Raw genomic sequence first — 19,419 nt, forward strand, 5'->3', positions numbered from 1 at the left:
CAGAACCCGTAATTATTTGATTTACTACTATTATTATTTACCTGTCTCCTTGAGTTTGTCTGGCTTGCTCACTGCTGTATCCCCGTGACCTCGAGCCGTGCTTGAGACATTGCAGGTGTGTTAAGCAGCATTCATTGAACGAATTAATAACTTAAAGTCAGATGACTAGAATGATACCTGTCTGCCCTGCACCTTCTCTCAGCAAGCTGCCTCCTCTGAGAAACAGGCGATGTATCGCCAAAGTGTCCCCTTGTTGCACTTGCTGGATTTTATCTGCATGATTATCACTATGAATGCTTCACATTTACATTTAGGGCAGTATGATTTTTTTTCTTTTTTCTTTTTTATTGGAGAATAGTTGAAGGGCAGTATGATTTTCAATGCAGTTTCTACTTTTATTTTGGAAGACTCTCCCAAGAACATTCTCCCATTTTACTAATGAAGCCCGAGAGGTGGCACACAGCTGAGCCAGTCCTCGGTCCTAGTGATACTGGTGACAGCTGTGGCAAAAGTACTCCGTCCTCGCTGGAAAACTGGCCTCCTGGAAGGGCTGGAAGTGACAACCCATGACTCCTCTCTGACACGTCCTCTCGTGTCCTGGACGTCAGTTCCTTGTCTGGGGGTGGGGGGCTGGGGTCCCTGAAAGGAATCCAGTCAAGACTGGGGTTTATCGGTGCACCGTGGGCTCCTTGTCTCCGATCACGAGATCTGGCCGGCTGTTCCCCAGACTCTCTGTCTCTGGCGCCGAGGCTTCCCTGATCACCCTAAAGGGGGCTCCGTGACCAGGCACGACCACGTCGGCAGTGCCTAGGACCCTCTTCCGGCTGTGCTCCTGGGACACCGGGTCTTCGCTCAGCGCCTGCCACGAGTCCTCGTCCCCATCACGTTCAAACACATCGCCCACTACCATGACGGTACCCAGGGCCGTGCCAGCCACCACCACGCTCACGTCCCGCTGGCCACCATGGCCGGGCGTGGCCCACACCTCGAGTCCCGGCCCCAACTGCAGAGGCTGCTCCTCAGCCAGCCCGTGGGGGAGGTAGCGGCCCCCGGGGAGGCAAAAGTCGTGCGAGACCAGCAGGGCCGCGCCGGGAAACAGCCCCAGGTTCCCGATGTGGTCCGAGTGTCCGTGGGTCCCCACCACCAGAGTCACATCTCCCGGGGCCACGCCCTGCCCCGCCAGGGCCCCCAGGAGCGCCTCTCGAGCCCAGGGCCCCGCGGTGTCCACGAGGATGGGGCCACGGGCCGCCTCCTCCAGGGCGGTCTTCGCCTCGTAGCCCTCGGGCGGGGGGGGCTCTCGGTGGCCGGAGGCCGTGCCCCAGGCCTGGGGCAGAACAAGGGTCACGGAGCCGTCGGCGCGCACGGCGTCGCCGACCCCCTCGGGCTCCGCGTAGCCCTGCAGCAGAACCACCACAGAAAAGGCGTCGCCGGGCATCCGCAGAGGAGGCTCCCCGCGCAGCGGCTCGGTGCGCACTAGACCGCTCATGGCCGGAGAGGGACGGGCTGGGGAAAGGAAGTGGGGCCTTCGGCGACTGTCCGCTCCCTTCGGATTTCCACACTCGCCCAGCCTCCGCGGAGTGAATCTCAGTTCCTTGCCACCCCCCTCACACCCTTAAGTTGGCATCGCCCAACTGAACTTCGGCGAGAACGCACCCGTCCCTCAGCGTCTTCGGCCACCACCCCGCTCGCGTGTGAGGGCCTCAACCGGCACCTTCCGGAGATAACCTTGTTATTTTCTTCATTCTAACCGGAGGCGCTCTCTACCTTGGACCTAGTTTTAGCGCCTCTTAGGTCTTGCCTCACTCTGAGGAAAGAAGAGACACCGGAAAAGCGCGTGGGAGGTTGTCCTCTGCGAGCTCCCGTAACCCAAGTATGGCGGCCCAGGCGTCGCCGCGCACGTAACTTAATTACGGCGCGTTTTCAGGCATGCGCGGACCGCGGCTGCGCAGTCCCAAGCCTGAAACCCGATCTCAGCCCGCTGATCCGTGCCACCCTCCTTGGGCTGGAAAACTACAAAGCACCGTTAGCTTTTAACAGGACGGCGACCAACGGCCCTATTCACTGGGCGCTGCCGTACCGGCCAGCTAAGATGTGTGCACGGCAGTTGTTTGAAATTTGGGGCTCAGCTGATATTTAAAAAAAGTTTACTAGCGTTATAGAAAATTTGGCACCTTTGATATTACGTGGTGGCCCGGCAGTGAAATTAATATGAAGTAGACCAAGTGTCTACCCCAGCTAACTTATCAATGTTACTCCTTCTCCATCCAGTGTCCCCTTCCCGTTCACAGATTGTTGGCATGTAGCCTCCTAGACGCCGGCAGCGTGTATAGGTCGTAGAGAATGTCCATTCTGCTTCTTTGTTATGAGTCTAAAAACAGACCCTCGAGGGGCAAAGTGACTTTGCCAAGGTCCACTGCTTCTAAGCCATGTTGACCTCTGGGTCCGGTGGGGAATAGCGGACATATTTAAATATCTCAATACTGTCACCACACACACACCTGACAAGGGGATAAATGGCAGGTAGAGGACTCATCTGTCGGCGCCGGGCTTCCACCTACTGCTCCCACTTTTCTCCCCATAGCTATGCCATGCTGCACCACCAGGATCCTGCCTGAGACTACACGGGAGAGAAGAGCTACAGGCTCTAGGGTGGGGTCACTCACACATACACACACTCTGAAAGCTGTGGGGCAGGGAGCGCTCAGACTTCAGAGGGTTCTTCTCCAAGACCCCTGTCCCTCCTGGGGGCTCAGAGGCAAAGGTCAGAGTTCCTCTGGGTCATGCTTGGGGTGGCCTGGTGTGTTAGTCACCTCCTCCTCCTCCTCCTCCTCCTCCTCCTCTTCCGTCTTCTCTTGCCCATCTGTGAGCTTCTCCTTTCCAGTCCAAGTTTCCTGTAGACATGCTAGGTTGGGTGATAGAAAACAATTTAGACATTGGTCCTGGGGAGAGGGAAGGTTGTGGCCTGGCAAGAAAGGGGCCAGCCCCAAGGCTTACCAGTTTCAGTAGCTCGGAGCACATGACCTTCACAGAGAAAATGCTGAAGGGGCTGCTCCTGATGGTGGAAATACCAGTCTCCCACGACGTCTTCAAACTCCTCCAGCATCGTCTCACACTGGTCAGGTGGAAAGGTCAGAAGGGTAACTGCTCTGCTGTGGCCTCTGCAGACCCTCCTCTCTGCTCTTCACTCCCTGTCTCCCCACCCCACTTCGGAAAGGCAGGGAACCAGGAGGTTAAACTTGGCTCATTAGATGTGTGATCCTCATTCATTCAACAGACATTTACCAGCACCTACTCTGCCAAGTAAGTTATTATACTCCGAGTCTCAGTTCCTTGCCTGTAAAATGGGAAGTGGTAATAGTACCTACCACATCAGGTTGTTGTGAGGGTAAAATGAGGCAGCAGCTAGAAAGTATGTGGCCCCAAATCGGGCACACAGTAGGTGCTCAGTAAGTGGCAGTATATATCATTAGCCTCCATTATTACTTCTTGATATGCTCCTGGGCCCACTTCAGTCAATGGCAGAGTCCCTGCTCTGCTCAAAGACGGACCTCCTTAGGATCTAGCTCCCCTCTCAGGTTCCCTTCTCACCTCCCTGGGCAGTGCAGTATCCTATCCTACCTGCTTCTTGAGGAACGTGACCTCCACGCTGGGCTCATCCCACAGCTCCAAAGGGATCCCCAGATCCACCTTCACCCCCTTCTGCACCAGGCCTTTCAGCGTTGCCATGGTCTGACTCTGCCCCTGAGAGATGGGAATTTGAGATCAGCCCAGGCCACTGCCCTGCCTCCTCCCCTTTTTGCCATATCAGCTTTGTCAACTACTGGAGACCCCGGTGAGTTCCACAGAGAAGAGACGAGGGAGTCTACGATGGGGAGGGGACACTCCAGAGCTGGGGGGAGCTGGGCAGACATCGTGAGGACCTCGGGGTACAGGTTGTAGTTTCTGAGAGATGGGATCCTGCCCTGGAGAAGAGTCTGACCTTGGCATATCTCAGTGAGCCCTCGCGCTCGGCATGAACACTGTAGTCCAGGATCCGCTCACATAAATTCTCCAAGGCCTCTTCCAGCCTTGTCTCTCTGTGGGAAGAGGGGAAACAAAGACTCCCTGGATGCTGTGGGCGCTCCCAGGGCTCCTTCAGGGATTGGAAGGTGGAAGAACACCAAGAAGAACTCACGAAACACTGTAAGGGATGTGTCTCTTCCTCTTGCCTGTGTCCAGCACCTGCCCCAGCTCCAGCACCTCTCGAGATCGGCCAGTGCGACTCAGCTCTTCCTGTAGCTCCAGGCTCAGCAGTTTACATACTAGATGTCCAAGGGGACGTGAAAGACAAACAAACATACCAGCAACTCATTCGGCAGATAAGCAAAGGCAGCAGAGCACAATGGTTATGGGTGTAGGCTCTGGAGCCAGCCTGGCAAGGCTGGAATCCTGACTCAGCCACTTAGTAGCTGGGTGACAATCCTGCTGTGCCTTGGTTTCTTTACCTCTAAAATGAAGATAATAATAGTACCTCCCTCACAGGGGTGTGGTGAGGATTAAATCAATCAATCTATGTAAAGCCCCAAGAATAGTGCCTGGCACGTGGTGAACACTGCCTAAGTGTTTGCTGTTTTCTGCAGTTATTTATTGAGCCCCTTCTGGATGCACAATAGCAATACAGAGAGCAATAAGACCCATGATCTATCCACAGGACGTTGCCAATGTCTCTGGGGATAGATAAAAAGATAATGACAATACTGTGTAATGGACTCTACCAAGAGACTTAATCTCACTAGGAAATGCAAAATTCATTCAGTGGTCATTCATGGACTTCCTACTAGCCTACGATTTCCTCAAGGATGAGCATTGTGTCTCTTCCACCACTGTCTTCCCAGCACCAGTGGGTCCCAAGAAAAGGACAGGCCTATACAGAAGTGCCAAGCAAACTAAACACAGGGGCAAGGAGCCAAAGTGTCCCAAATGTGCCTATGGCACTATGCTAAGGATACACAGGGAGACACAGGTACTCTCCTTCCCTCCAGTGCAGTGGGAGGTGACAGATAAGGAAGGAGGCTTCCAAAGGAGGTGACATTTAAACTGGGTCTTGAAGAACCAAATACAGAAGGGCAAGGATCATTCCAGGAAAAGGAAAACAACAATGTGCAAAGGCAGAGAGGTGTGAGAGGATGAGGCAGCCTCAGTGACCGCTGAGAAGTTCAATATGGCTGAAGCATGGGCACTTTGGGGATGGGAGGTGGGGTATGGAAATGTAAGAAAGATGGAGGCCAGACCACAAACACTTGGATGCTATGCCAAAAACGTTGGCTGTAGTCTAATCACAGCAGGAGGCCTGAAGAGGTGTTAAAGCAAGGACGTACACAATTGAGTCTGTGTTTAGAAAGACTGACAGGTGTAGGGGGTTAAGAGTAGGGACACAAATGAAAGGAGAGGAGAGATGAGGACCAAGTCAGGAGGAACATGGCTACTGAAATGCAGCATGGAGTGAGGTGAAGGGGAAAAGAATCCAGGAAGAAATTAAAGCCAGGGAGGCAACAAACCAGGGAACCAGGGCACTCTGAAGTGCCCCCTCCCAGCTGGGCCCCATAGGTGATACAGCCACAGAAGATGCTGCTCACTGTAAAAGCCATACAGTGCACACCCTCTGCAAAACCTCACAATTATGGGGAACCTCTCCCAGTTGTGTGGCCTCCTCTTTCTTTTATGAGCTTCAAAGGCTGACATACTCGCTCCCAAACCCCCTCAGGAGGGCGTGGGGCCTATAATTTGGGAGCGTCTCCGCCGGGGTGGAGAGAGGATGTCCACAGGTAATGAGCCTGACACCTCACTCCTGCAGGCTCTTCAGATTTAGGTCTGGTGGCATGGAGGAGACGCACACACTCACACACACGATGCTCAGTAAAGTGGTCGGTCCTGGGCCGATAGTCTCTGCACTACAATTCCCACAAACCTTTGGGGGGCCCAAACCAGCAAGAAAAAGCGGGCTCCCTCTGGATGTCTCATGGGACTTGTAGTGCCATAGTTTTGGGGTAGCGCTATGTGTTCCCTCCGTTGACCCCATTCGAATTCCACCAGGCTCCATCAGAACCTCCCTCAGGTCCTGAAGGAGGTCAGGTGACCCACCCATCACGGTCCATTTGATCTGGCCCAGACGAAGGTGGGGCAGAGGGATGCGAATAGGGGCTACTCCCTTTAGATACCTTCGCATTTGCTGGGCAAGCGTTCTGTGTTATCGTCCTCCTCCTTCGGCGTCCCAGACACAGTCAAAATGAAAAGCAACATTCCCAACCGCACAGGTCCCATGATCAAGTGCCGTCCACAGCCAACCACCTCCTGCCTTCAAACCAACTTCGGGCAGGCAGCGGGCCCTTTAAATCCCAAGGCTGTCGGCTGCAACTTTAATCCAGCCTGGCATGGGCAGCGCAAGCGCAGTGCCGGCTCGAAGAGGGCGGGGCTTCGCTGCGGGGCGGGCTTCCCCGCCTGGTTTTGTGGCGCCTCCCAAAGGTCCTGGCTGCCGGATAGTGAAGGAATAAACTGAAGTAATTACAGCAAGAGGGTGTGCTCCTTACACTTAGGCACAGAGACAGCATTTTTATATAATTTCAGGCCGTGAGCCTAGGGGGCTTATTCCGGCTCGTGGAAGGGCCAGTGACCTGCTCTCGGTCTCTGCCAGGACCTGTTCCTGGAGGGGGCGGGGCCAACATGGCGCCGAGCGCCGGGTGAGCGGCGCTTTGGCGGCGGTGAGAGGCTTTTCCTGCGTTGGGCGCTCGACTGGCGGGGGCGGGTCTGAGTGGTACCCGGGACTAGACCCTTTGAAGGGCCCGTGTGGGGTCCCGGAGGAGGACGGTTGGTTGTGTGTCCGTGCGCGTGGGGACGGTGCGTGTGCATTGGAGGGATGTTGGGGGGATGAGGTGGGCTCTCTACGCCTTCTTTCTCGCTGTACCCATTGCCTGGGGACCTTAGACCTGCTTCCCTGCTGGGGAAACTGCTACACGGATCTAGGTCAAGTTAATCTTCTGGGAAGCCTTCCTGCCGACTCCACTGATCTGAGGTTTCCTGAGGCCGTGGCGTGTTATTTGAGCCTTTACTGGCAGAGGGTACCGCGGGGTATTGAAGGATTAGTAGGAGTTCTCCAGGGAACTGGGACATGACCGCCTCCTGTATACCCGGCTCCAGGCACAGAGTATGTTGAATAAATGTGTTCCCTGCAGATAAGGCTTATAAAAGCGGGGGAGGAGACCTGGGATGGTCTGAGAAGAACTAACTTGTATTTCGCCCCCACCTTCCCGCCCCTGCATCAGGCCCACACCCGCCCTCCACATACACCTCGCAGTCAGTTCAAAACACTTTTGACATTAGTCTTCCTAATGCCAGCTTGAAGCGAGCCACTTTCCTTTTGGACACAAAGTAGATTCCAAGCTTGGGCCTATATCTTGTTCATTTGATAACAGTGGTACTGAAGGTTTAGTGAGCACCTAATTCCTAAGCCTTACAGTTCATTCATTTATTCAACAGATATTTATTGAGTATCTAGTGTGTCTCAGGCACCAGTCCGGGGTCTCAGAATACATCAGTGAATGTAACAAAGATCTCTGTCCACACAGCGTGGGAAGGGGAGATGTGGTGGTGATAAACAATAAGAAATAATACAATATATATCAACAGATGTTAAATTCCTTGGGAGTTTTTTTTAAAAAGCAGCGTGGGGGTGGGGTGCAGTATTAAACAGGGTGATGGGAATAGGCAGCCAGGGAACCTCTGGGAAAGAGCATTCCAGGCAGAGGGAATAGAGCAAATGTTTGAACAGCAAGGAGGACAGTGGAGCTGGATCAACGTGGAAGAAGGAAGGAAAGGAGGTCAGAGATGCGATGGGGAGAGAGTAAATCACGAAGGAGCTTGTAGACCATAATAAGGATTTCGAATTTACTCTGTGGCACATTGGGAGCCAGTACAGGGTTTTGAGCAGAGAAATGACCCAATGTGGTTTATTTTTTGACAGAATCACTGTGGTTGCTATGTTGGGAATAGATGTAGGGAGCAAGGATGGAAGCAGGAAGACCTTATCAGGAGGCTATTGAAGTTCCCCAGGGGCTAGATGCTGGGGAGCTGGCCACACAGTGGGAGTGGCGGATCAGGTTGGATCACCTGGTGGATTTGCTGTGAGGGCTCACATAATGAATGAGCGCCTGGATGAATGGCGTTGCTATGAAGATGAGAAAAGCCGAGGCTGGAGCTGGTGGGGTGGGGGTCATCAGGAGTTCAGTTTAGAAGCGATTCTAAGTAGTCAGTTTGATATACAAGTCTGGAGTTAGGAAGAAAGCTCTGGGCTGGGGATATAAATTTGCCATCATCAGCCTATAAGCGATACTGAAAGCTGTGAGAATGGTTGAGGTCACCAAGGGAATAAGTATAGCTCATAGCTGTACAAGGACCAAGCCCAGGGCACTGCAACATCAAGCAGATGAGGAGAAGAGGAAGAACCAGCAGAGGAAACGTAGAGAAAGTGGCCAGTGAAGGAGGAGGAAAACCAAGAGCAGGTGGGGTAGCAGTGATGTCAAGACAGTGTCTCCACAAGGTAGTAGGCAACTATGCTCTGTGCTGCTGAGAGGTCGAGGAAGATGGGGAAGGAGATGGGACTTTGGATTTGACAATGTAGAGTCACAATGACCTTGATGAGTGGTTTCAGGCACCTGATGGAGTCAAAAGCGTGACTAGAGTAGGTTCAAGAGGAATTAGAGATAAGACAGCTCTTTCAGGGAGTTTTGTTGCAAAGAGGAGCCAAAAAAACCCCAGAGTATCGCTAGTAGAGAAAGTGGGATGAAGAAAAGATGTTTTTTTCTTTTTAAAATTATTTATTTATTTATTTATTTATGGCTGCGTTGGGTCTCCATTGCGGTGCGCGGGCTTCTCATTGCGGTGGCTTCTCTTGTTGCAGAGCACGGGCTCTAGGCGTGCGGGCTTCAGTACTTGTGGCACACGGGCTCAGTAGTTGTGGCACGCGCGCTCAGTAGTTGTGGCTCGCGGGCTCTAGAGCGCAGGCTCAGTAGTTGTGGCACACAGGCTCAGTAGTTGTGGCTCGCGGGCTCTAGAGCGCAGGCTCAGTAGTTGTGGCGCATGGGCTTAGTTGCTCTGCGGCCTGTGGCATCTTCCCAGACCAGGGCTCGAACCCGTGTCCCCTGCATTGGCAGGCAGATTCTTAACAGTGCCACCAGGGAAGTCCAAGATTTTAAAAAATTTTTTAATTGTGAAATACATATAACATAACACGTACCATCTTAACCATTTTTAAGTGTACACGTTAGGGGCATTAAGTACATTCACACCAATCACCACCATCCATCTCCAGAATGCTTTTCATGTTGTAAAACAGAAACTGTACCTATTAAACAGTAACTCCCCCTTCTCCCCTTCCCAGCTTCTGGCACCCACCACTCTGCTTTCTGTCTCTATGAATTTGACTACTCGAAGAACCTCATATAATTGGAACCATACAGTATTTATCCTTTTGTGACTGGCTTATTTCACTTAGCACAATGTTCTCAAGGTTTATTTGTGTTGTGGCGTGTGTCAGAATTTCCTTCCTTTTTAAGGCTGAAAAATATCCCATGGTATGGGTGGACCACTATTTTGTATTTTGAAGATGGGAGAAATAACTGCATTTTGTAGGGCTAATGGGAGTGATCTGGTAGGTCGAGGAATTGACGATGATGCAGGGAGGGTGGGGAATGCTGGAGGGATGCTTGAGTTGGGGAGGGGCATGACCAGAATCTCTACAGTGACAGGGAAGGCAGAGCATGTGGGCGCCGGTGCTGCTCAGTGGGTGGACGTGGTGGTGGGAGCCTGGGGAGGTCTCTTCTCCTGGCCAAAAATCAGGGAGGAGAAGAGGTGTCAGATGAGACAGAGGGAACCTGGCTGCACTGAAATGTAGGACCATCAGGCAGCATTAAGGGCCTGTTTGAAGTTCGTGGCCATGAAAAAAGTGCACATTGGTCAGGATGGTTGTGCATTTTCTCATCACGTTCAATTGTAAGGGCACACAGGCTCAGACAGGGAGAGTTGTTTTTAACCAATGTTGTCTTTTTGTCAAGTGTGAATAATGATGCATGACGGAGCAAGACACATGAAAGCAGGCACATTAACAATCTTAGGGAAAAAAGATGCTTTCCACATTTTACAGAGAAGAAACCCAAAGCTGGGAGAATTTAAGTAGCTTGCCCAGGTAACATAGCTAGGTAGTGCTGGGGCTGGGATTTAAACTGAGAGCTGAGATCATTCCACTATACCTCACTTGTACTGTGCCTGGCATAGAATCAGCTCGATAAATTGTGTCGAATTGGGTCCAAGTGCTACCTCCTCCTGTTCAGCCTGTGCTGCTCACGTGGGGATGGACAAAGGGCACCCCCCGAGCCCCTTCCCTCCTCACTTCTCCACTGTCCTCCCTTTGTTGTGGCCCCTCCTGAACGGACAGCCCCTCTTCTTGGGATGTCACTCTCACGTTTCCTCTCACCCCCCTGCCAGGGTCTCCATCTCTCCGCCCTGGGGCATCTTCCTTTGGGGGAGGGAAGGAGGGGCTCCAGAATGGCTGAGGAGAAGAAGCTGAAGCTGAGCAACACCGTGCTGCCCTCGGAGTCCATGAAGGTGGTGGCCGAGTCCATGGGCATCGCTCAGATTCAGGAGGAGACCTGCCAGCTGCTGACAGATGAGGTCAGCTACCGCATCAAGGAGATTGCACAGGTACCCTGGCCTCCCTGCACTGTATGGAGGGTGCTGCCCAGGCCGCCTTCCTCCCCAGGGTCTCGGGCTGACGTCTGTCCTCCCACCCCTAGGATGCCTTGAAGTTCATGCACATGGGGAAGCGGCAGAAGCTCACCACCAGTGACATTGACTACGCACTGAAGCTAAAGAACGTCGAGGTGATGGGAATGCACAGGACTGAGGGGGCAGGGTACTGAGACCTCCCAGACGGTACATTTGCCTCAGCCAGACCTGCCTGCTTGGGCTCCCTTCTCATCCCAGCGTCTCTCTCCGTCCTGTTGTAGCCACTGTATGGCTTCCACGCTCAGGAGTTCATTCCTTTCCGTTTCGCCTCTGGTGGCGGCCGGGAGCTTTACTTCTACGAGGAGAAGGAGGTTGATCTGAGCGACATCATCAATACCCCTCTGCCCCGGGTGCCCCTGGATGTCTGCCTCAAAGGTTGGGGAAGGGGAGGGGAGAGCAGGGGATGGGGAGGAGGGGAAGGAGGGAAGGAGCAATGCGTATGGGTGTGAGGAAGCACACGGTGAAGGAGCCCTCAGTGTGAGATCCCTGCTGAGGAACAGGAAGGAAAGCACGCATCCCTTAGTGTGGAGGGACTTCCTGATGTCTGCGCTCAGCCGTTCACCTTGACACCTCCCTTCCTTGCAGCTCACTGGCTGAGCATTGAAGGCTGCCAGCCAGCTATTCCAGAGAACCCACCCCCAGGTAACCTCCGTGCCCAGCGTCCAGCACCCACCCCTCTCCCTCCTCCTCCCTTTACATCTCCTGCCTTGACTGCTTTCCCACCAGCTCCCAAAGAGCAGCAGAAGGCTGAGGCCACAGAGCCCCTGAAGTCAGCCAAGCCGGGCCAGGAGGAAGACGGCCCCTTGAAAGGCAAAGGTCAGGGGGCCACTCCAGCTGACGGCAAAGGTCAGTACTGCTGGGCCAGGCCTCTTGCCCCAAAGCCAGATGGTCATTTGTGAAGTGGGTGAGGTCAGGGCAGAGGGCGAGACCTCAGGCCAGGAGCCCCAGAGAGGACCAAGAAGCGCAAGGGAAGCCGGGTCTCCCTGGGTGGGGGAGGTGAGGGTTGAGGTTTGTCTGGTGCTGAGGCCTCCTCTGGAGCTTTCTTTTCTGAACCTGCCTTCCCACTTCACACAGGGAAAGAGAAGAAGGCGCCACCCCTGCTGGAGGGGGCCCCTCTGCGGCTGAAGCCCCGGAGCATCCACGAGCTGTCTGTGGAGCAACAGCTGTACTACAAGGAGATCACAGAAGCCTGTGTGGGCTCGTGTGAGGCCAAGCGAGCGGTGAGGCCCCGCCCCCGTCCTGGCTTTACCCCTCGGAGGCCCCCCGCCCCGCCCCCCCCCAGTGTCGGCCCCTCGCCCCGCCCCCCCCCCAGTGTCGGCCCCTCGCCCCGCCCCCCCCCCAGTGTCGGCCCCTCCTCACTCGCTTCCGTCCCCCCACAGGAGGCTCTGCAGAGCATCGCCACGGATCCGGGGCTCTATCAGATGCTGCCGCGCTTCAGCACCTTCATCTCAGAGGGGGTGAGAGGACGCGGGAGGGGGGCACCTAGGACGAGGTTCCGGGGTGAGGAGGAGGGAGAGGAAGCTCACCGGAAGGGTCCCGCTGCCCCATCGCTTCCCTCCCCGCAACCAGGTGCGCGTGAACGTGGTGCAGAACAACCTGGCCCTGCTCATCTACCTGATGCGCATGGTGAAGGCGCTGATGGACAACCCTACTCTGTATCTAGAGAAATACGTGAGTGGACCTGCCCGCCCACCTCTCATCCCAGGCTCTGGGGACCCTGCCGCCACCCACAGGAGACCACTTGTCAGAAGCAGCTGACTCGAGGCTTCTGCCTTAGGTGCACGAGTTGATCCCGGCCGTGATGACCTGCATCGTGAGCAGACAGCTGTGCCTGCGGCCAGACGTGGACAACCACTGGGCGCTGCGGGACTTTGCCGCCCGCCTGGTGGCCCAGATCTGCAAGCACTTCAGCACGACCACGAACAACATCCAGTCCCGCATCACCAAGACCTTCACCAAGGTGAGCCGCTGCCCATCACTACCCGGGGTTGTCACCAGAACAATGAGAGCTTCACTCAAACCAGTGTGGCCGCAGGAAGTGATGCTGAAAACCAGGGGCAAGAGGGCTGGGGGGGGGGGTGGGGACTGGGACTTGAGCTGCATCTGTAGTGTCTTTTTTTTTTTTTTCCTAATTGTGTGATTCCATTTACTTAAAGTTCAAAAACCAGAAAAACTAATCTCTGGTGGTAGAGGTCATAATAGTGGCTACTTTGGGGAGGAGAGGTTGGCTGGGAAGGAGCTGTTATGTCTTAATGGTTTACAAGGAAAATGTGTGTATGAGAGACTTTGGTCCTTAGTAGTTAGCTTTTCACACCCCTTTGTTTGGGTTTATTTTCCATCCCCTTACAGAGCTGGGTGGACGAGAAAACCCCGTGGACAACGCGCTACGGCTCCATCGCAGGCCTGGCAGAGCTGGGACACGACGTTAGGCCCCAGCGCGGGGAGCCCCGGGGGAGGGGGGGGGATCGTGAGGTCAGAGTGGGCAACGGCCCCCTGACCCGGGAGACCCTGTGGTGACCCCAGGGCCCCGGCTTCTCCCCTTCTCTTCCAACAGGTGATTAAGACTCTGATTCTGCCGCGGCTACAGCAGGAGGGGGAGCGGATCCGCGGGGTCCTGGATGGCCCCGTGCTGAGCAACATCGACCGCATCGGGGCTGACCACGTGCAGAGCCTCCTCCTGGTGACGAAGCCCCAACCCCGCCCTCCCCCACTTCTTCCCGCTGATCCCCCTCTCCACCCCCCACCACACACACACACACAAGGACAATGTTTAGCAAACATACAGCATCTTCCATTCATCTACCCCATCTTCGCCTCTTACGTTCAGGGCACACCTCAGAGTCCCATATTGTTTCGCAGCTGGAAAAACTGAGGCACTAAGGGGTTAAGTAAGAAATAAGAGTCTTAACTCTCAGCCTGTGACTTCAAGCCTGCACTGCCCCTGATGCTTCTGCATCACTCTGGCCCATTCTGTGCAAGGCACATGCCCTGTGGACCGGCTGGCCCTTAGCTATCACCAGCGTAATTACTCAGCAAGTTCTCCACTCCCACCAGCTGGTGCCCAAGTTCTCTATGAAGAAAAACCACAGCATTCCTTACACACTGATAACCCAGCACAGCCTGGCTTCCAGCAGGAACACACTGAAATAGTGGGTGACCTCCTTTCTCACCCCTTCCCCCGTCACGATTCTCAGTCACTGCCCTCCCTCTACCTGGCTGCTCTTCTCTGCAGAAACACTGTGCCCCTGTCCTGGCAAAGCTGCGCCCACCGCCTGACAATCAGGATGCCTATCGGGCAGAATTTGGGTCCCTCGGGCCCCTGCTCTGCTCCCACGTTGTCAAGGCCCGGGCCCAGGCTGCTCTGCAGGCTCAGCAGGTCAACAGGACCACTCTGACCATCACCCAGGTCAGTACAGGGTCCAGGGAGGACAGGTGAGCAAGTGGTACGGTGAAATGAAGAAAAACACGGCGGTGGTTCCCATCCGGGCGGGACGCACAGACAGACACCACGTACTCGGGCACACACACTGACTTTTGTAAAACACAGGGCCCCCTGAGTCAGCCGTCTTTGGGGGTGTCTAGGCCCCCTTTGTGATGATGCCCCAAACCCAGTGAGACCCACTGAGGAGCAAGAGGAGCCCTTCTTTCCATAGTTGGTAGTTTTCGTAGATGGTGACGTTTTCTTCCTGCTGCTTCTTCCTACAGCCCCGGCCCACGCTGACCCTCTCACAGGCCCCCCAGCCTGGCCCTCGGACCCCTGGCTTGCTGAAGGTCCCTGGCTCCATCGCGCTGCCTGTCCAGACACTGGTGTCCGCTCGAGCTGCTGCCCCGCCTCAGCCTTCCCCTCCCCCAACCAAGTTCATCGTCATGTCATCCTCCTCCAGCGCCTCATCCACCCAGCAGGTATGTGGCGCCGTGTGGGACCAGGGGTGGTGGGGGCTGTGTCACCAGGTCACTGATTATTTGGCTGAAGCAAGGGAAGTACCCCCGGCCTTGGGTGTGGGGAGAGTGCAAGGCAAGCGGCACTGCCTTTCTTCCCGCCCAGGTCCTGTCCCTCAGCACCTCGGCCCCTGGCTCAGGCTCCACCACTACCTCTCCTGTCACCACCACCGTCCCCAGCGTGCAGCCCATCGTCAAGCTGGTCTCCACCGCCACAAGCGCGCCCCCCAGCACTGCCCCCTCTGGTCCCAGCAGTGTCCAGAAGTACATCGTGGTCTCTCTTCCCCCCACAGGGGAGGGCAAAGGAGGCCCCACCTCCCATCCTTCTCCAGCCCCTCCCCCGACCTCAGCCCCCTCCCCGCTTGGGGTCAGCGCCCTATGCGGGGGGAAACCGGAAACTGGGGAGAGCCCCCCTCCCGCTCCAGGGACTCCGAAGGCTAATGGCTCACAGCCCCCCGGATCTGGCTCCCCTCCGCCTGCGCCTTGATGCTGTCACACGTCTGCTGACCTTCTTCTCTCCCCTGTATTCTCTCTCTCTCTCTCTCTCTCTCTCACACACACACACACACACACACACACGCACAGACGCTGGGTGGAAGGAAATAGTAGTCAGCTTCCCCCACGTGACTTTCTCTTTCAGTATTGTACAGTCAGTTCCTCAGAATAAAAGCTTGATTTTTAAATTGTGATCCACCTCAGTCCTTCCTGGGTCAGATCCCACAGACGGGCGGTCGGACCCGTGGAGTCCCCCTACTCTCTAGGAGTCAGGACTCTTCCAGCCAGAGCCACAGCCACAGGCCAGGATGCTGGGAGAGGAAACATCGTCCTTCTCCTGATGCACAGATCACCTCCTTTGCCACCTGTGTCGTCGTTTGGGAGCCTCAGATCCGAATGACGTAGGCATCGCTGTGGCTTAGGTGTCGCACCCACTTGTGGGGATTGGCGTTGCCGCATGGTCTGAACGCCAGCCTGAGGAAGCGAACCTGGAGGCCAGAGCATGTATGCCGGGGAAGTTCAAACGAGAGGCTGGCGGGGCCCAGCCCCAGAGGAGGAGCCGAGGTGGCGGGGCCTTGGCCGGGAGGCCCGGGGAGGCCCGGGACGTCCATCTGTGAGGGGCAGAGGCAGGAGGAGGGCGCTGAAGGCCTCAACAGGAAGGAGGGCAGGGGAGCCAAGGGGCCAGGAAGCTGACCGCGCTGACCGACCGCGTTAGGAGGCTATGGGTCAGGGCTGAAAGTGGAGGTGGGAGGAGAGGGCCTTCGAGACTCAGCGGCTGATACCTGGAAAAGGCCTGAGAGCTGAGAGCCTCCCTGCACCCGAGGCAGGTCCCAGCGAAGGGCTCCCTCCCCCAGCTCTGCCTTCTGCTCTGGGCTGCTCAGCTCCTGAGACAGGCTGGAGTCGGGAGAGGAAAGGTGCTGGGGTTAGCCCTGCCATCCCACAGCTCCCACTCTCCTCCCCCAGTGCCATCCTGTTGTCCGGAGAGGCTGGTAAACCCACCCACGGGCCCACGGTGCACACACGCTCACCTGACCACCCCCCGTGGCAGGGGAAGGTGCAGCCTGACGTTGAGAGCCTGGCTGCAAGGGAAAAAGGAACAGAGTCACAGCCCCAGGAGGTCGTGACGTGTCCCCTCTTCATTAATGTCACGACTGGAGTTCTGCACAAGTGCCACCCCACCCCCTTCCCAAACTCTAGAGCCTCTAAACGATTCTGAGGCTGGTGGCTGCACCTGAAGGTGGAAACAGCAGGTACCTTGGCCTTGTCTCCTACCCTACGTAGCTGGACTAGGCTTGGCTACCCCCACTTACCTCTTTGGGGGCAGGTCACATCGTAACTTCAGATAAACCTGGAGTCTGGGTGAGAGGGTACAACACCGTTACTCAGGCCCTACCCTACCGGCATCTCACCATCCCTCACACAGGGCCCCCACGTGTGGCTGTGTGGATTTTGCCCCAAGAAGGAGAGAGAAGGACTGAAATCCACCCAACTCCATGAGCCATTACATTCACGGAGCTGGGTCCACTTGTGGGGGAGGGTGCCTTTACTAACTCGGAGCCAATATCACCACCACCAACGCTCCTTCACAGCCAGTCCGAGAGGTAAACAGATACATGTATGTATGTGTGCACACACACACGTACACATGTTGGCTTGGGCTCCAGAGAAGTTCTAGAACAGGGAAATGGTCTCACCTGCCTGAGCCTCGGTCCCAGTGCACGGAGGGAAAGAGCCGGAAGGGGAGCGGGGAGGGGAGGTCATCTGAGAGTTGATATCTCATCACGGTCAGCTGAGACCAGAGAGGAACGGAGGTGAGTTTGGTCTCCTCACACCTGAACTGCCTCCCTTCCCCTCGGTAGGTGGAATGTGCTAGGCCAGCCCGATCCTGACCTCACCCTGAGGTGGCTGCAGGCGGAGGACTCGATGAGATTCAAACTCATCCAGATGCACCGAGCTGTGAAATGAGACCTCATCCACCCGAATTCCTGGCCCATAACCTGCAAAGAGAGAAAGACCCCTCTCCTAACCGATATTTTGGGAGGGGGTGGGGATCTGTCTCTAACTTCCCTCCATGAAACCTTTGACAGTGACCTCGACCTAGGAGAGAAAGACCCACTTTCTCCTCACCTCTCAGTTCTGACTTCCCCACACAAAACTCTTCTGTCAAGCCGATGCGCATCTCTGTCAGAGGAAAGAGCAGAAGAAGAAGCTGCCAAATACCCCATACATGCCGCCAAGGAGCCTGTCCCAAACCCCACCCTGGTCCAGCCTGCAGGCTGCTCACCAGAGCCGCTGGGCAGAAAGCTCTTGAGTCGGATCTCTCCCTGCACGTCCACCTTCAGCAGCGAGCCCTGAGAGTGACAGGAGGTCAATGCCCAGATGTGACCTCCCCAACACACTTCCCAAAGGCCGCCTGTCCTCAGCCACAGGGCTGGGGGCCCAAACTTACGTTAGAGGCTATCAGGACGGACAATCTCTCGACCACATCCAGAAACACTTCATTCTTTTGGCTCTAAGGAAAGAGGGATTTGGGGACTGATCGGCCTGTGTTCTAACGTGGACAGGCAGAAAGGACAGGACAGTGGAGGCTGGAGCCCTGGGGTGGGGACACGGGTAAGGAAAGGGATCATCCACGTCTAGGGGAGGTGGAAAGATATGCTGGGATCTTGGACTCTGGGGGCTGAGAGAAAAATCCGAGGATCTGAACCCATCAATCCCTCCCTCACCTGGTCAGAGCGGCTGGACAGCACCGGGCGGCCGGCTGCACTGCTGGGGGCCACTTTGCTCTGTTGTGTCTCAGCCCCGAACTGAAAATCATCCAAAGCAATCAATCCTCACGTATGACACTTCCCACTAACCCTCCTCAATCCTGGCCTCATCTGTCCCTGGACTGACCAAGCCAACGCTGCTGAGGTCAAAGAGGCTGAAGGGTTTGCTGACCACGGCCTCCGTCTGGATGAAGTTCCTCAGCATCTCCGTGGATGTGGTCTGTACATAGCCATAGTCCTATGGGCAAAGGAAGAGCAGTCTTTGGATGGTCGGGGGGGAAGGGGTGAAAATGAATGGACTCAGCCTCCCAACCATGGGATGCATCTTCAGGGAACGGGGGACAGGGAGGGACATCCTTGGGCCTCACCAGCACTTCATCCAGAAGTTCGTAGACCAGAGCCACGTTGCGGGAGATGGTCCCCTCACCCAGGGAGCCACAGTAATCACCCAGGAGCGTGGCTAGCCTGCAGAACAGGACAGAGTGTGCATACCCTCCTCCTCTCTGACCCCCACGCCCGGATGCCCAGCCCCGCCCTCCTCACCGGGAGAGCAGCTCTAGGAGGCTGAAGGGAGAAATGTTTTCTGAAGTCGTGGCCACCAAATACAGACCGCTGTGTCTGATGTGAATAAAATGACGGTCATCGTGGTGCTGAGGCAGAGGCAAGGGGAAAAAGCATTAGCAAGAAAGAGTTGTGGTGATTCCTGGCCCATGAGACCTGGGCTGGTATCCTGATTCCTCTACTTACTAGCAGCGTGACTTGTGCCACATACGAAACCTCCTCAGGGCCCAGCTTCCTAATGTGTAAATGGAGTTAATAATAGTACCTACTCCAGAGTGGCTGAGGATCGAGACGTGCGGGGAGCTGTGCCTGGTGCATTGTGAGCGCTCAATAAACTTCCATTAATATTATTTAGAGGAATGTACCCCCCAACTGGAAGCTCTCAAGGAAACAGCCCTGGGAGGAGGCGCCCCCCACCCAGACACACCAAGCGCATCCCCTCCACCCCACCCCCGCCAGTGGTTACCATGACAACCGGAGACTCGTCTCCAGGCAGTCCCGTCAGCTTCCGGTAGAAGAGCTCGGCCACATCCCGGCCGCCGCTGTCTCCGCGGACTGACCGGGTGGAAGGACAGCTAAGGAGCTGGCGACACTGGCTGGCTGGGGGGCACTAGTCCCACCCAGCCCCTCCCCCCCGCCCCGCTGGCCAAGGATACAGTCCTTGTAGATGAGCGGGTCCCCCTTGGAGGACAGAATGAAGAACTGGGAAATCATGGCCGTTCTGGAGAGCAGACCAGGAGACAGCGAAAGTTGGTCCTGCCCCGCCCTGCGGCCCCGGAACAAAAGGACGCGAGTGGGCTGGCCCTTTAAGAGCGATTCTCCTTCGACCGCGGGAAACCCG

General features: G+C 55.7%; 4 protein-coding genes across 13 annotated transcripts in view; 1 reads left to right on the forward strand and 3 right to left on the reverse strand.

Moving 5' to 3' along the window:
• The window catches only part of MBLAC1 (metallo-beta-lactamase domain containing 1), a 66,266-nt gene extending 64,262 nt beyond the window's left edge, over nt 1–2,004 (reverse strand). For all 6 annotated transcript variants that reach the window (XM_036825701.1, XM_036825700.1, XM_036825702.1 and 3 more), the window contains exon 1: nt 42–2,004. In XM_036825701.1, the coding sequence (XP_036681596.1) occupies nt 668–1,486 (819 nt within the window). In that variant the 5' untranslated portion in view covers nt 1,487–2,004 and the 3' untranslated portion in view covers nt 42–667. The remainder of the gene's footprint in view (nt 1–41) is intronic.
• Nucleotides 2,005–2,127: 123 nt separating this feature from the next.
• CNPY4 (canopy FGF signaling regulator 4) lies at nt 2,128–6,399 on the reverse strand. Of its 2 annotated transcripts, XM_036825706.1 has the most exons (6): nt 6,198–6,398; nt 4,175–4,301; nt 3,980–4,076; nt 3,619–3,741; nt 2,995–3,112; nt 2,128–2,902 (listed from the first exon to the last, which is right to left on the reverse strand). In XM_036825706.1, exons 1-6 carry the CDS (start codon nt 6,298–6,300, stop codon nt 2,763–2,765), a joined length of 708 nt encoding a protein of 235 aa, XP_036681601.1. In that variant the 5' UTR covers nt 6,301–6,398; the 3' UTR covers nt 2,128–2,762. The 2 variants fall into 2 exon arrangements, with proteins under 2 accessions (XP_036681601.1, XP_036681602.1); XM_036825707.1 differs by lacking the exon at nt 3,619–3,741 and having other exon boundaries at nt 6,198–6,399.
• Nucleotides 6,400–6,681: 282 nt separating this feature from the next.
• Nucleotides 6,682–15,443, forward strand: TAF6 (TATA-box binding protein associated factor 6). 4 transcript variants are annotated; one of them, XM_036826603.1, is made up of 17 exons: nt 6,688–6,737; nt 7,000–7,180; nt 10,086–10,216; nt 10,516–10,731; nt 10,824–10,910; nt 11,037–11,190; nt 11,401–11,457; nt 11,542–11,661; nt 11,890–12,035; nt 12,195–12,272; nt 12,385–12,486; nt 12,593–12,775; nt 13,165–13,239; nt 13,370–13,495; nt 14,048–14,221; nt 14,521–14,718; nt 14,861–15,241. In XM_036826603.1, exons 4-17 carry the CDS (start codon nt 10,576–10,578, stop codon nt 15,239–15,241), a joined length of 2,037 nt encoding a protein of 678 aa, XP_036682498.1. In that variant the 5' UTR covers nt 6,688–6,737; nt 7,000–7,180; nt 10,086–10,216; nt 10,516–10,575. The 4 variants fall into 4 exon arrangements, with proteins under 4 accessions (XP_036682497.1, XP_036682498.1, XP_036682496.1 ...); XM_036826601.1 differs by lacking the exon at nt 10,086–10,216 and having other exon boundaries at nt 14,861–15,443; XM_036826602.1 differs by lacking the exons at nt 7,000–7,180; nt 10,086–10,216 and having other exon boundaries at nt 6,682–6,737; nt 14,861–15,442.
• AP4M1 (adaptor related protein complex 4 subunit mu 1) lies at nt 15,371–19,414 on the reverse strand. The gene is made up of 15 exons (XM_036826605.1): nt 19,235–19,414; nt 19,045–19,133; nt 18,561–18,667; nt 18,386–18,482; nt 18,145–18,255; nt 17,976–18,056; nt 17,699–17,761; nt 17,534–17,600; nt 17,377–17,430; nt 17,140–17,246; nt 16,944–17,038; nt 16,560–16,604; nt 16,278–16,328; nt 16,032–16,143; nt 15,371–15,860 (listed from the first exon to the last, which is right to left on the reverse strand). The coding sequence occupies exons 1-15, from the start codon at nt 19,290–19,292 to the stop codon at nt 15,636–15,638; spliced, it is 1,362 nt and encodes a 453-aa protein (XP_036682500.1). The 5' UTR covers nt 19,293–19,414; the 3' UTR covers nt 15,371–15,635.
• Nucleotides 19,415–19,419: the final 5 nt, after the last annotated feature.

The sequence above is a fragment of the Balaenoptera musculus genome, chromosome 15 (genome assembly GCF_009873245.2).
Source record: "Balaenoptera musculus isolate JJ_BM4_2016_0621 chromosome 15, mBalMus1.pri.v3, whole genome shotgun sequence".
Classification (NCBI taxonomy): domain Eukaryota; kingdom Metazoa; phylum Chordata; class Mammalia; order Artiodactyla; family Balaenopteridae; genus Balaenoptera; species Balaenoptera musculus.

Excerpts from the sequence above, each read along its gene's own strand:
- TAF6 (XM_036826601.1), top strand. The coding sequence starts at position 7,145 with ATGACCGCCTCCTGTATACCCGGCTCCAGGCACAGA. Across the intron at positions 7,181-10,515 it reads TACCCGGCTCCAGGCACAGA|GGTCTCCATCTCTCCGCCCT; the intron begins GTATGTTGAATA and ends CCCCCCTGCCAG. Across the intron at positions 10,911-11,036 it reads TGAAGCTAAAGAACGTCGAG|CCACTGTATGGCTTCCACGC; the intron begins GTGATGGGAATG and ends GTCCTGTTGTAG.
- AP4M1 (XM_036826605.1), bottom strand. The coding sequence starts at position 19,292 with ATGATTTCCCAGTTCTTCATTCTGTCCTCCAAGGGGGACCCGCTCATC. Across the intron at positions 17,247-17,376 it reads GGGGAAGTCAGAACTGAGAG|GTTATGGGCCAGGAATTCGG; the intron begins GTGAGGAGAAAG and ends CTCTCTTTGCAG. Across the intron at positions 16,144-16,277 it reads CTGCCACGGGGGGTGGTCAG|CCTGTCTCAGGAGCTGAGCA; the intron begins GTGAGCGTGTGT and ends TCCCGACTCCAG.
- CNPY4 (XM_036825706.1), bottom strand. The coding sequence starts at position 6,300 with ATGGGACCTGTGCGGTTGGGAATGTTGCTTTTCATTTTGACTGTGTCT. Across the intron at positions 4,077-4,174 it reads CACATCCCTTACAGTGTTTC|AGAGACAAGGCTGGAAGAGG; the intron begins GTGAGTTCTTCT and ends CTCTTCCCACAG. Across the intron at positions 2,903-2,994 it reads GCTCCGAGCTACTGAAACTG|CATGTCTACAGGAAACTTGG; the intron begins GTAAGCCTTGGG and ends CACCCAACCTAG.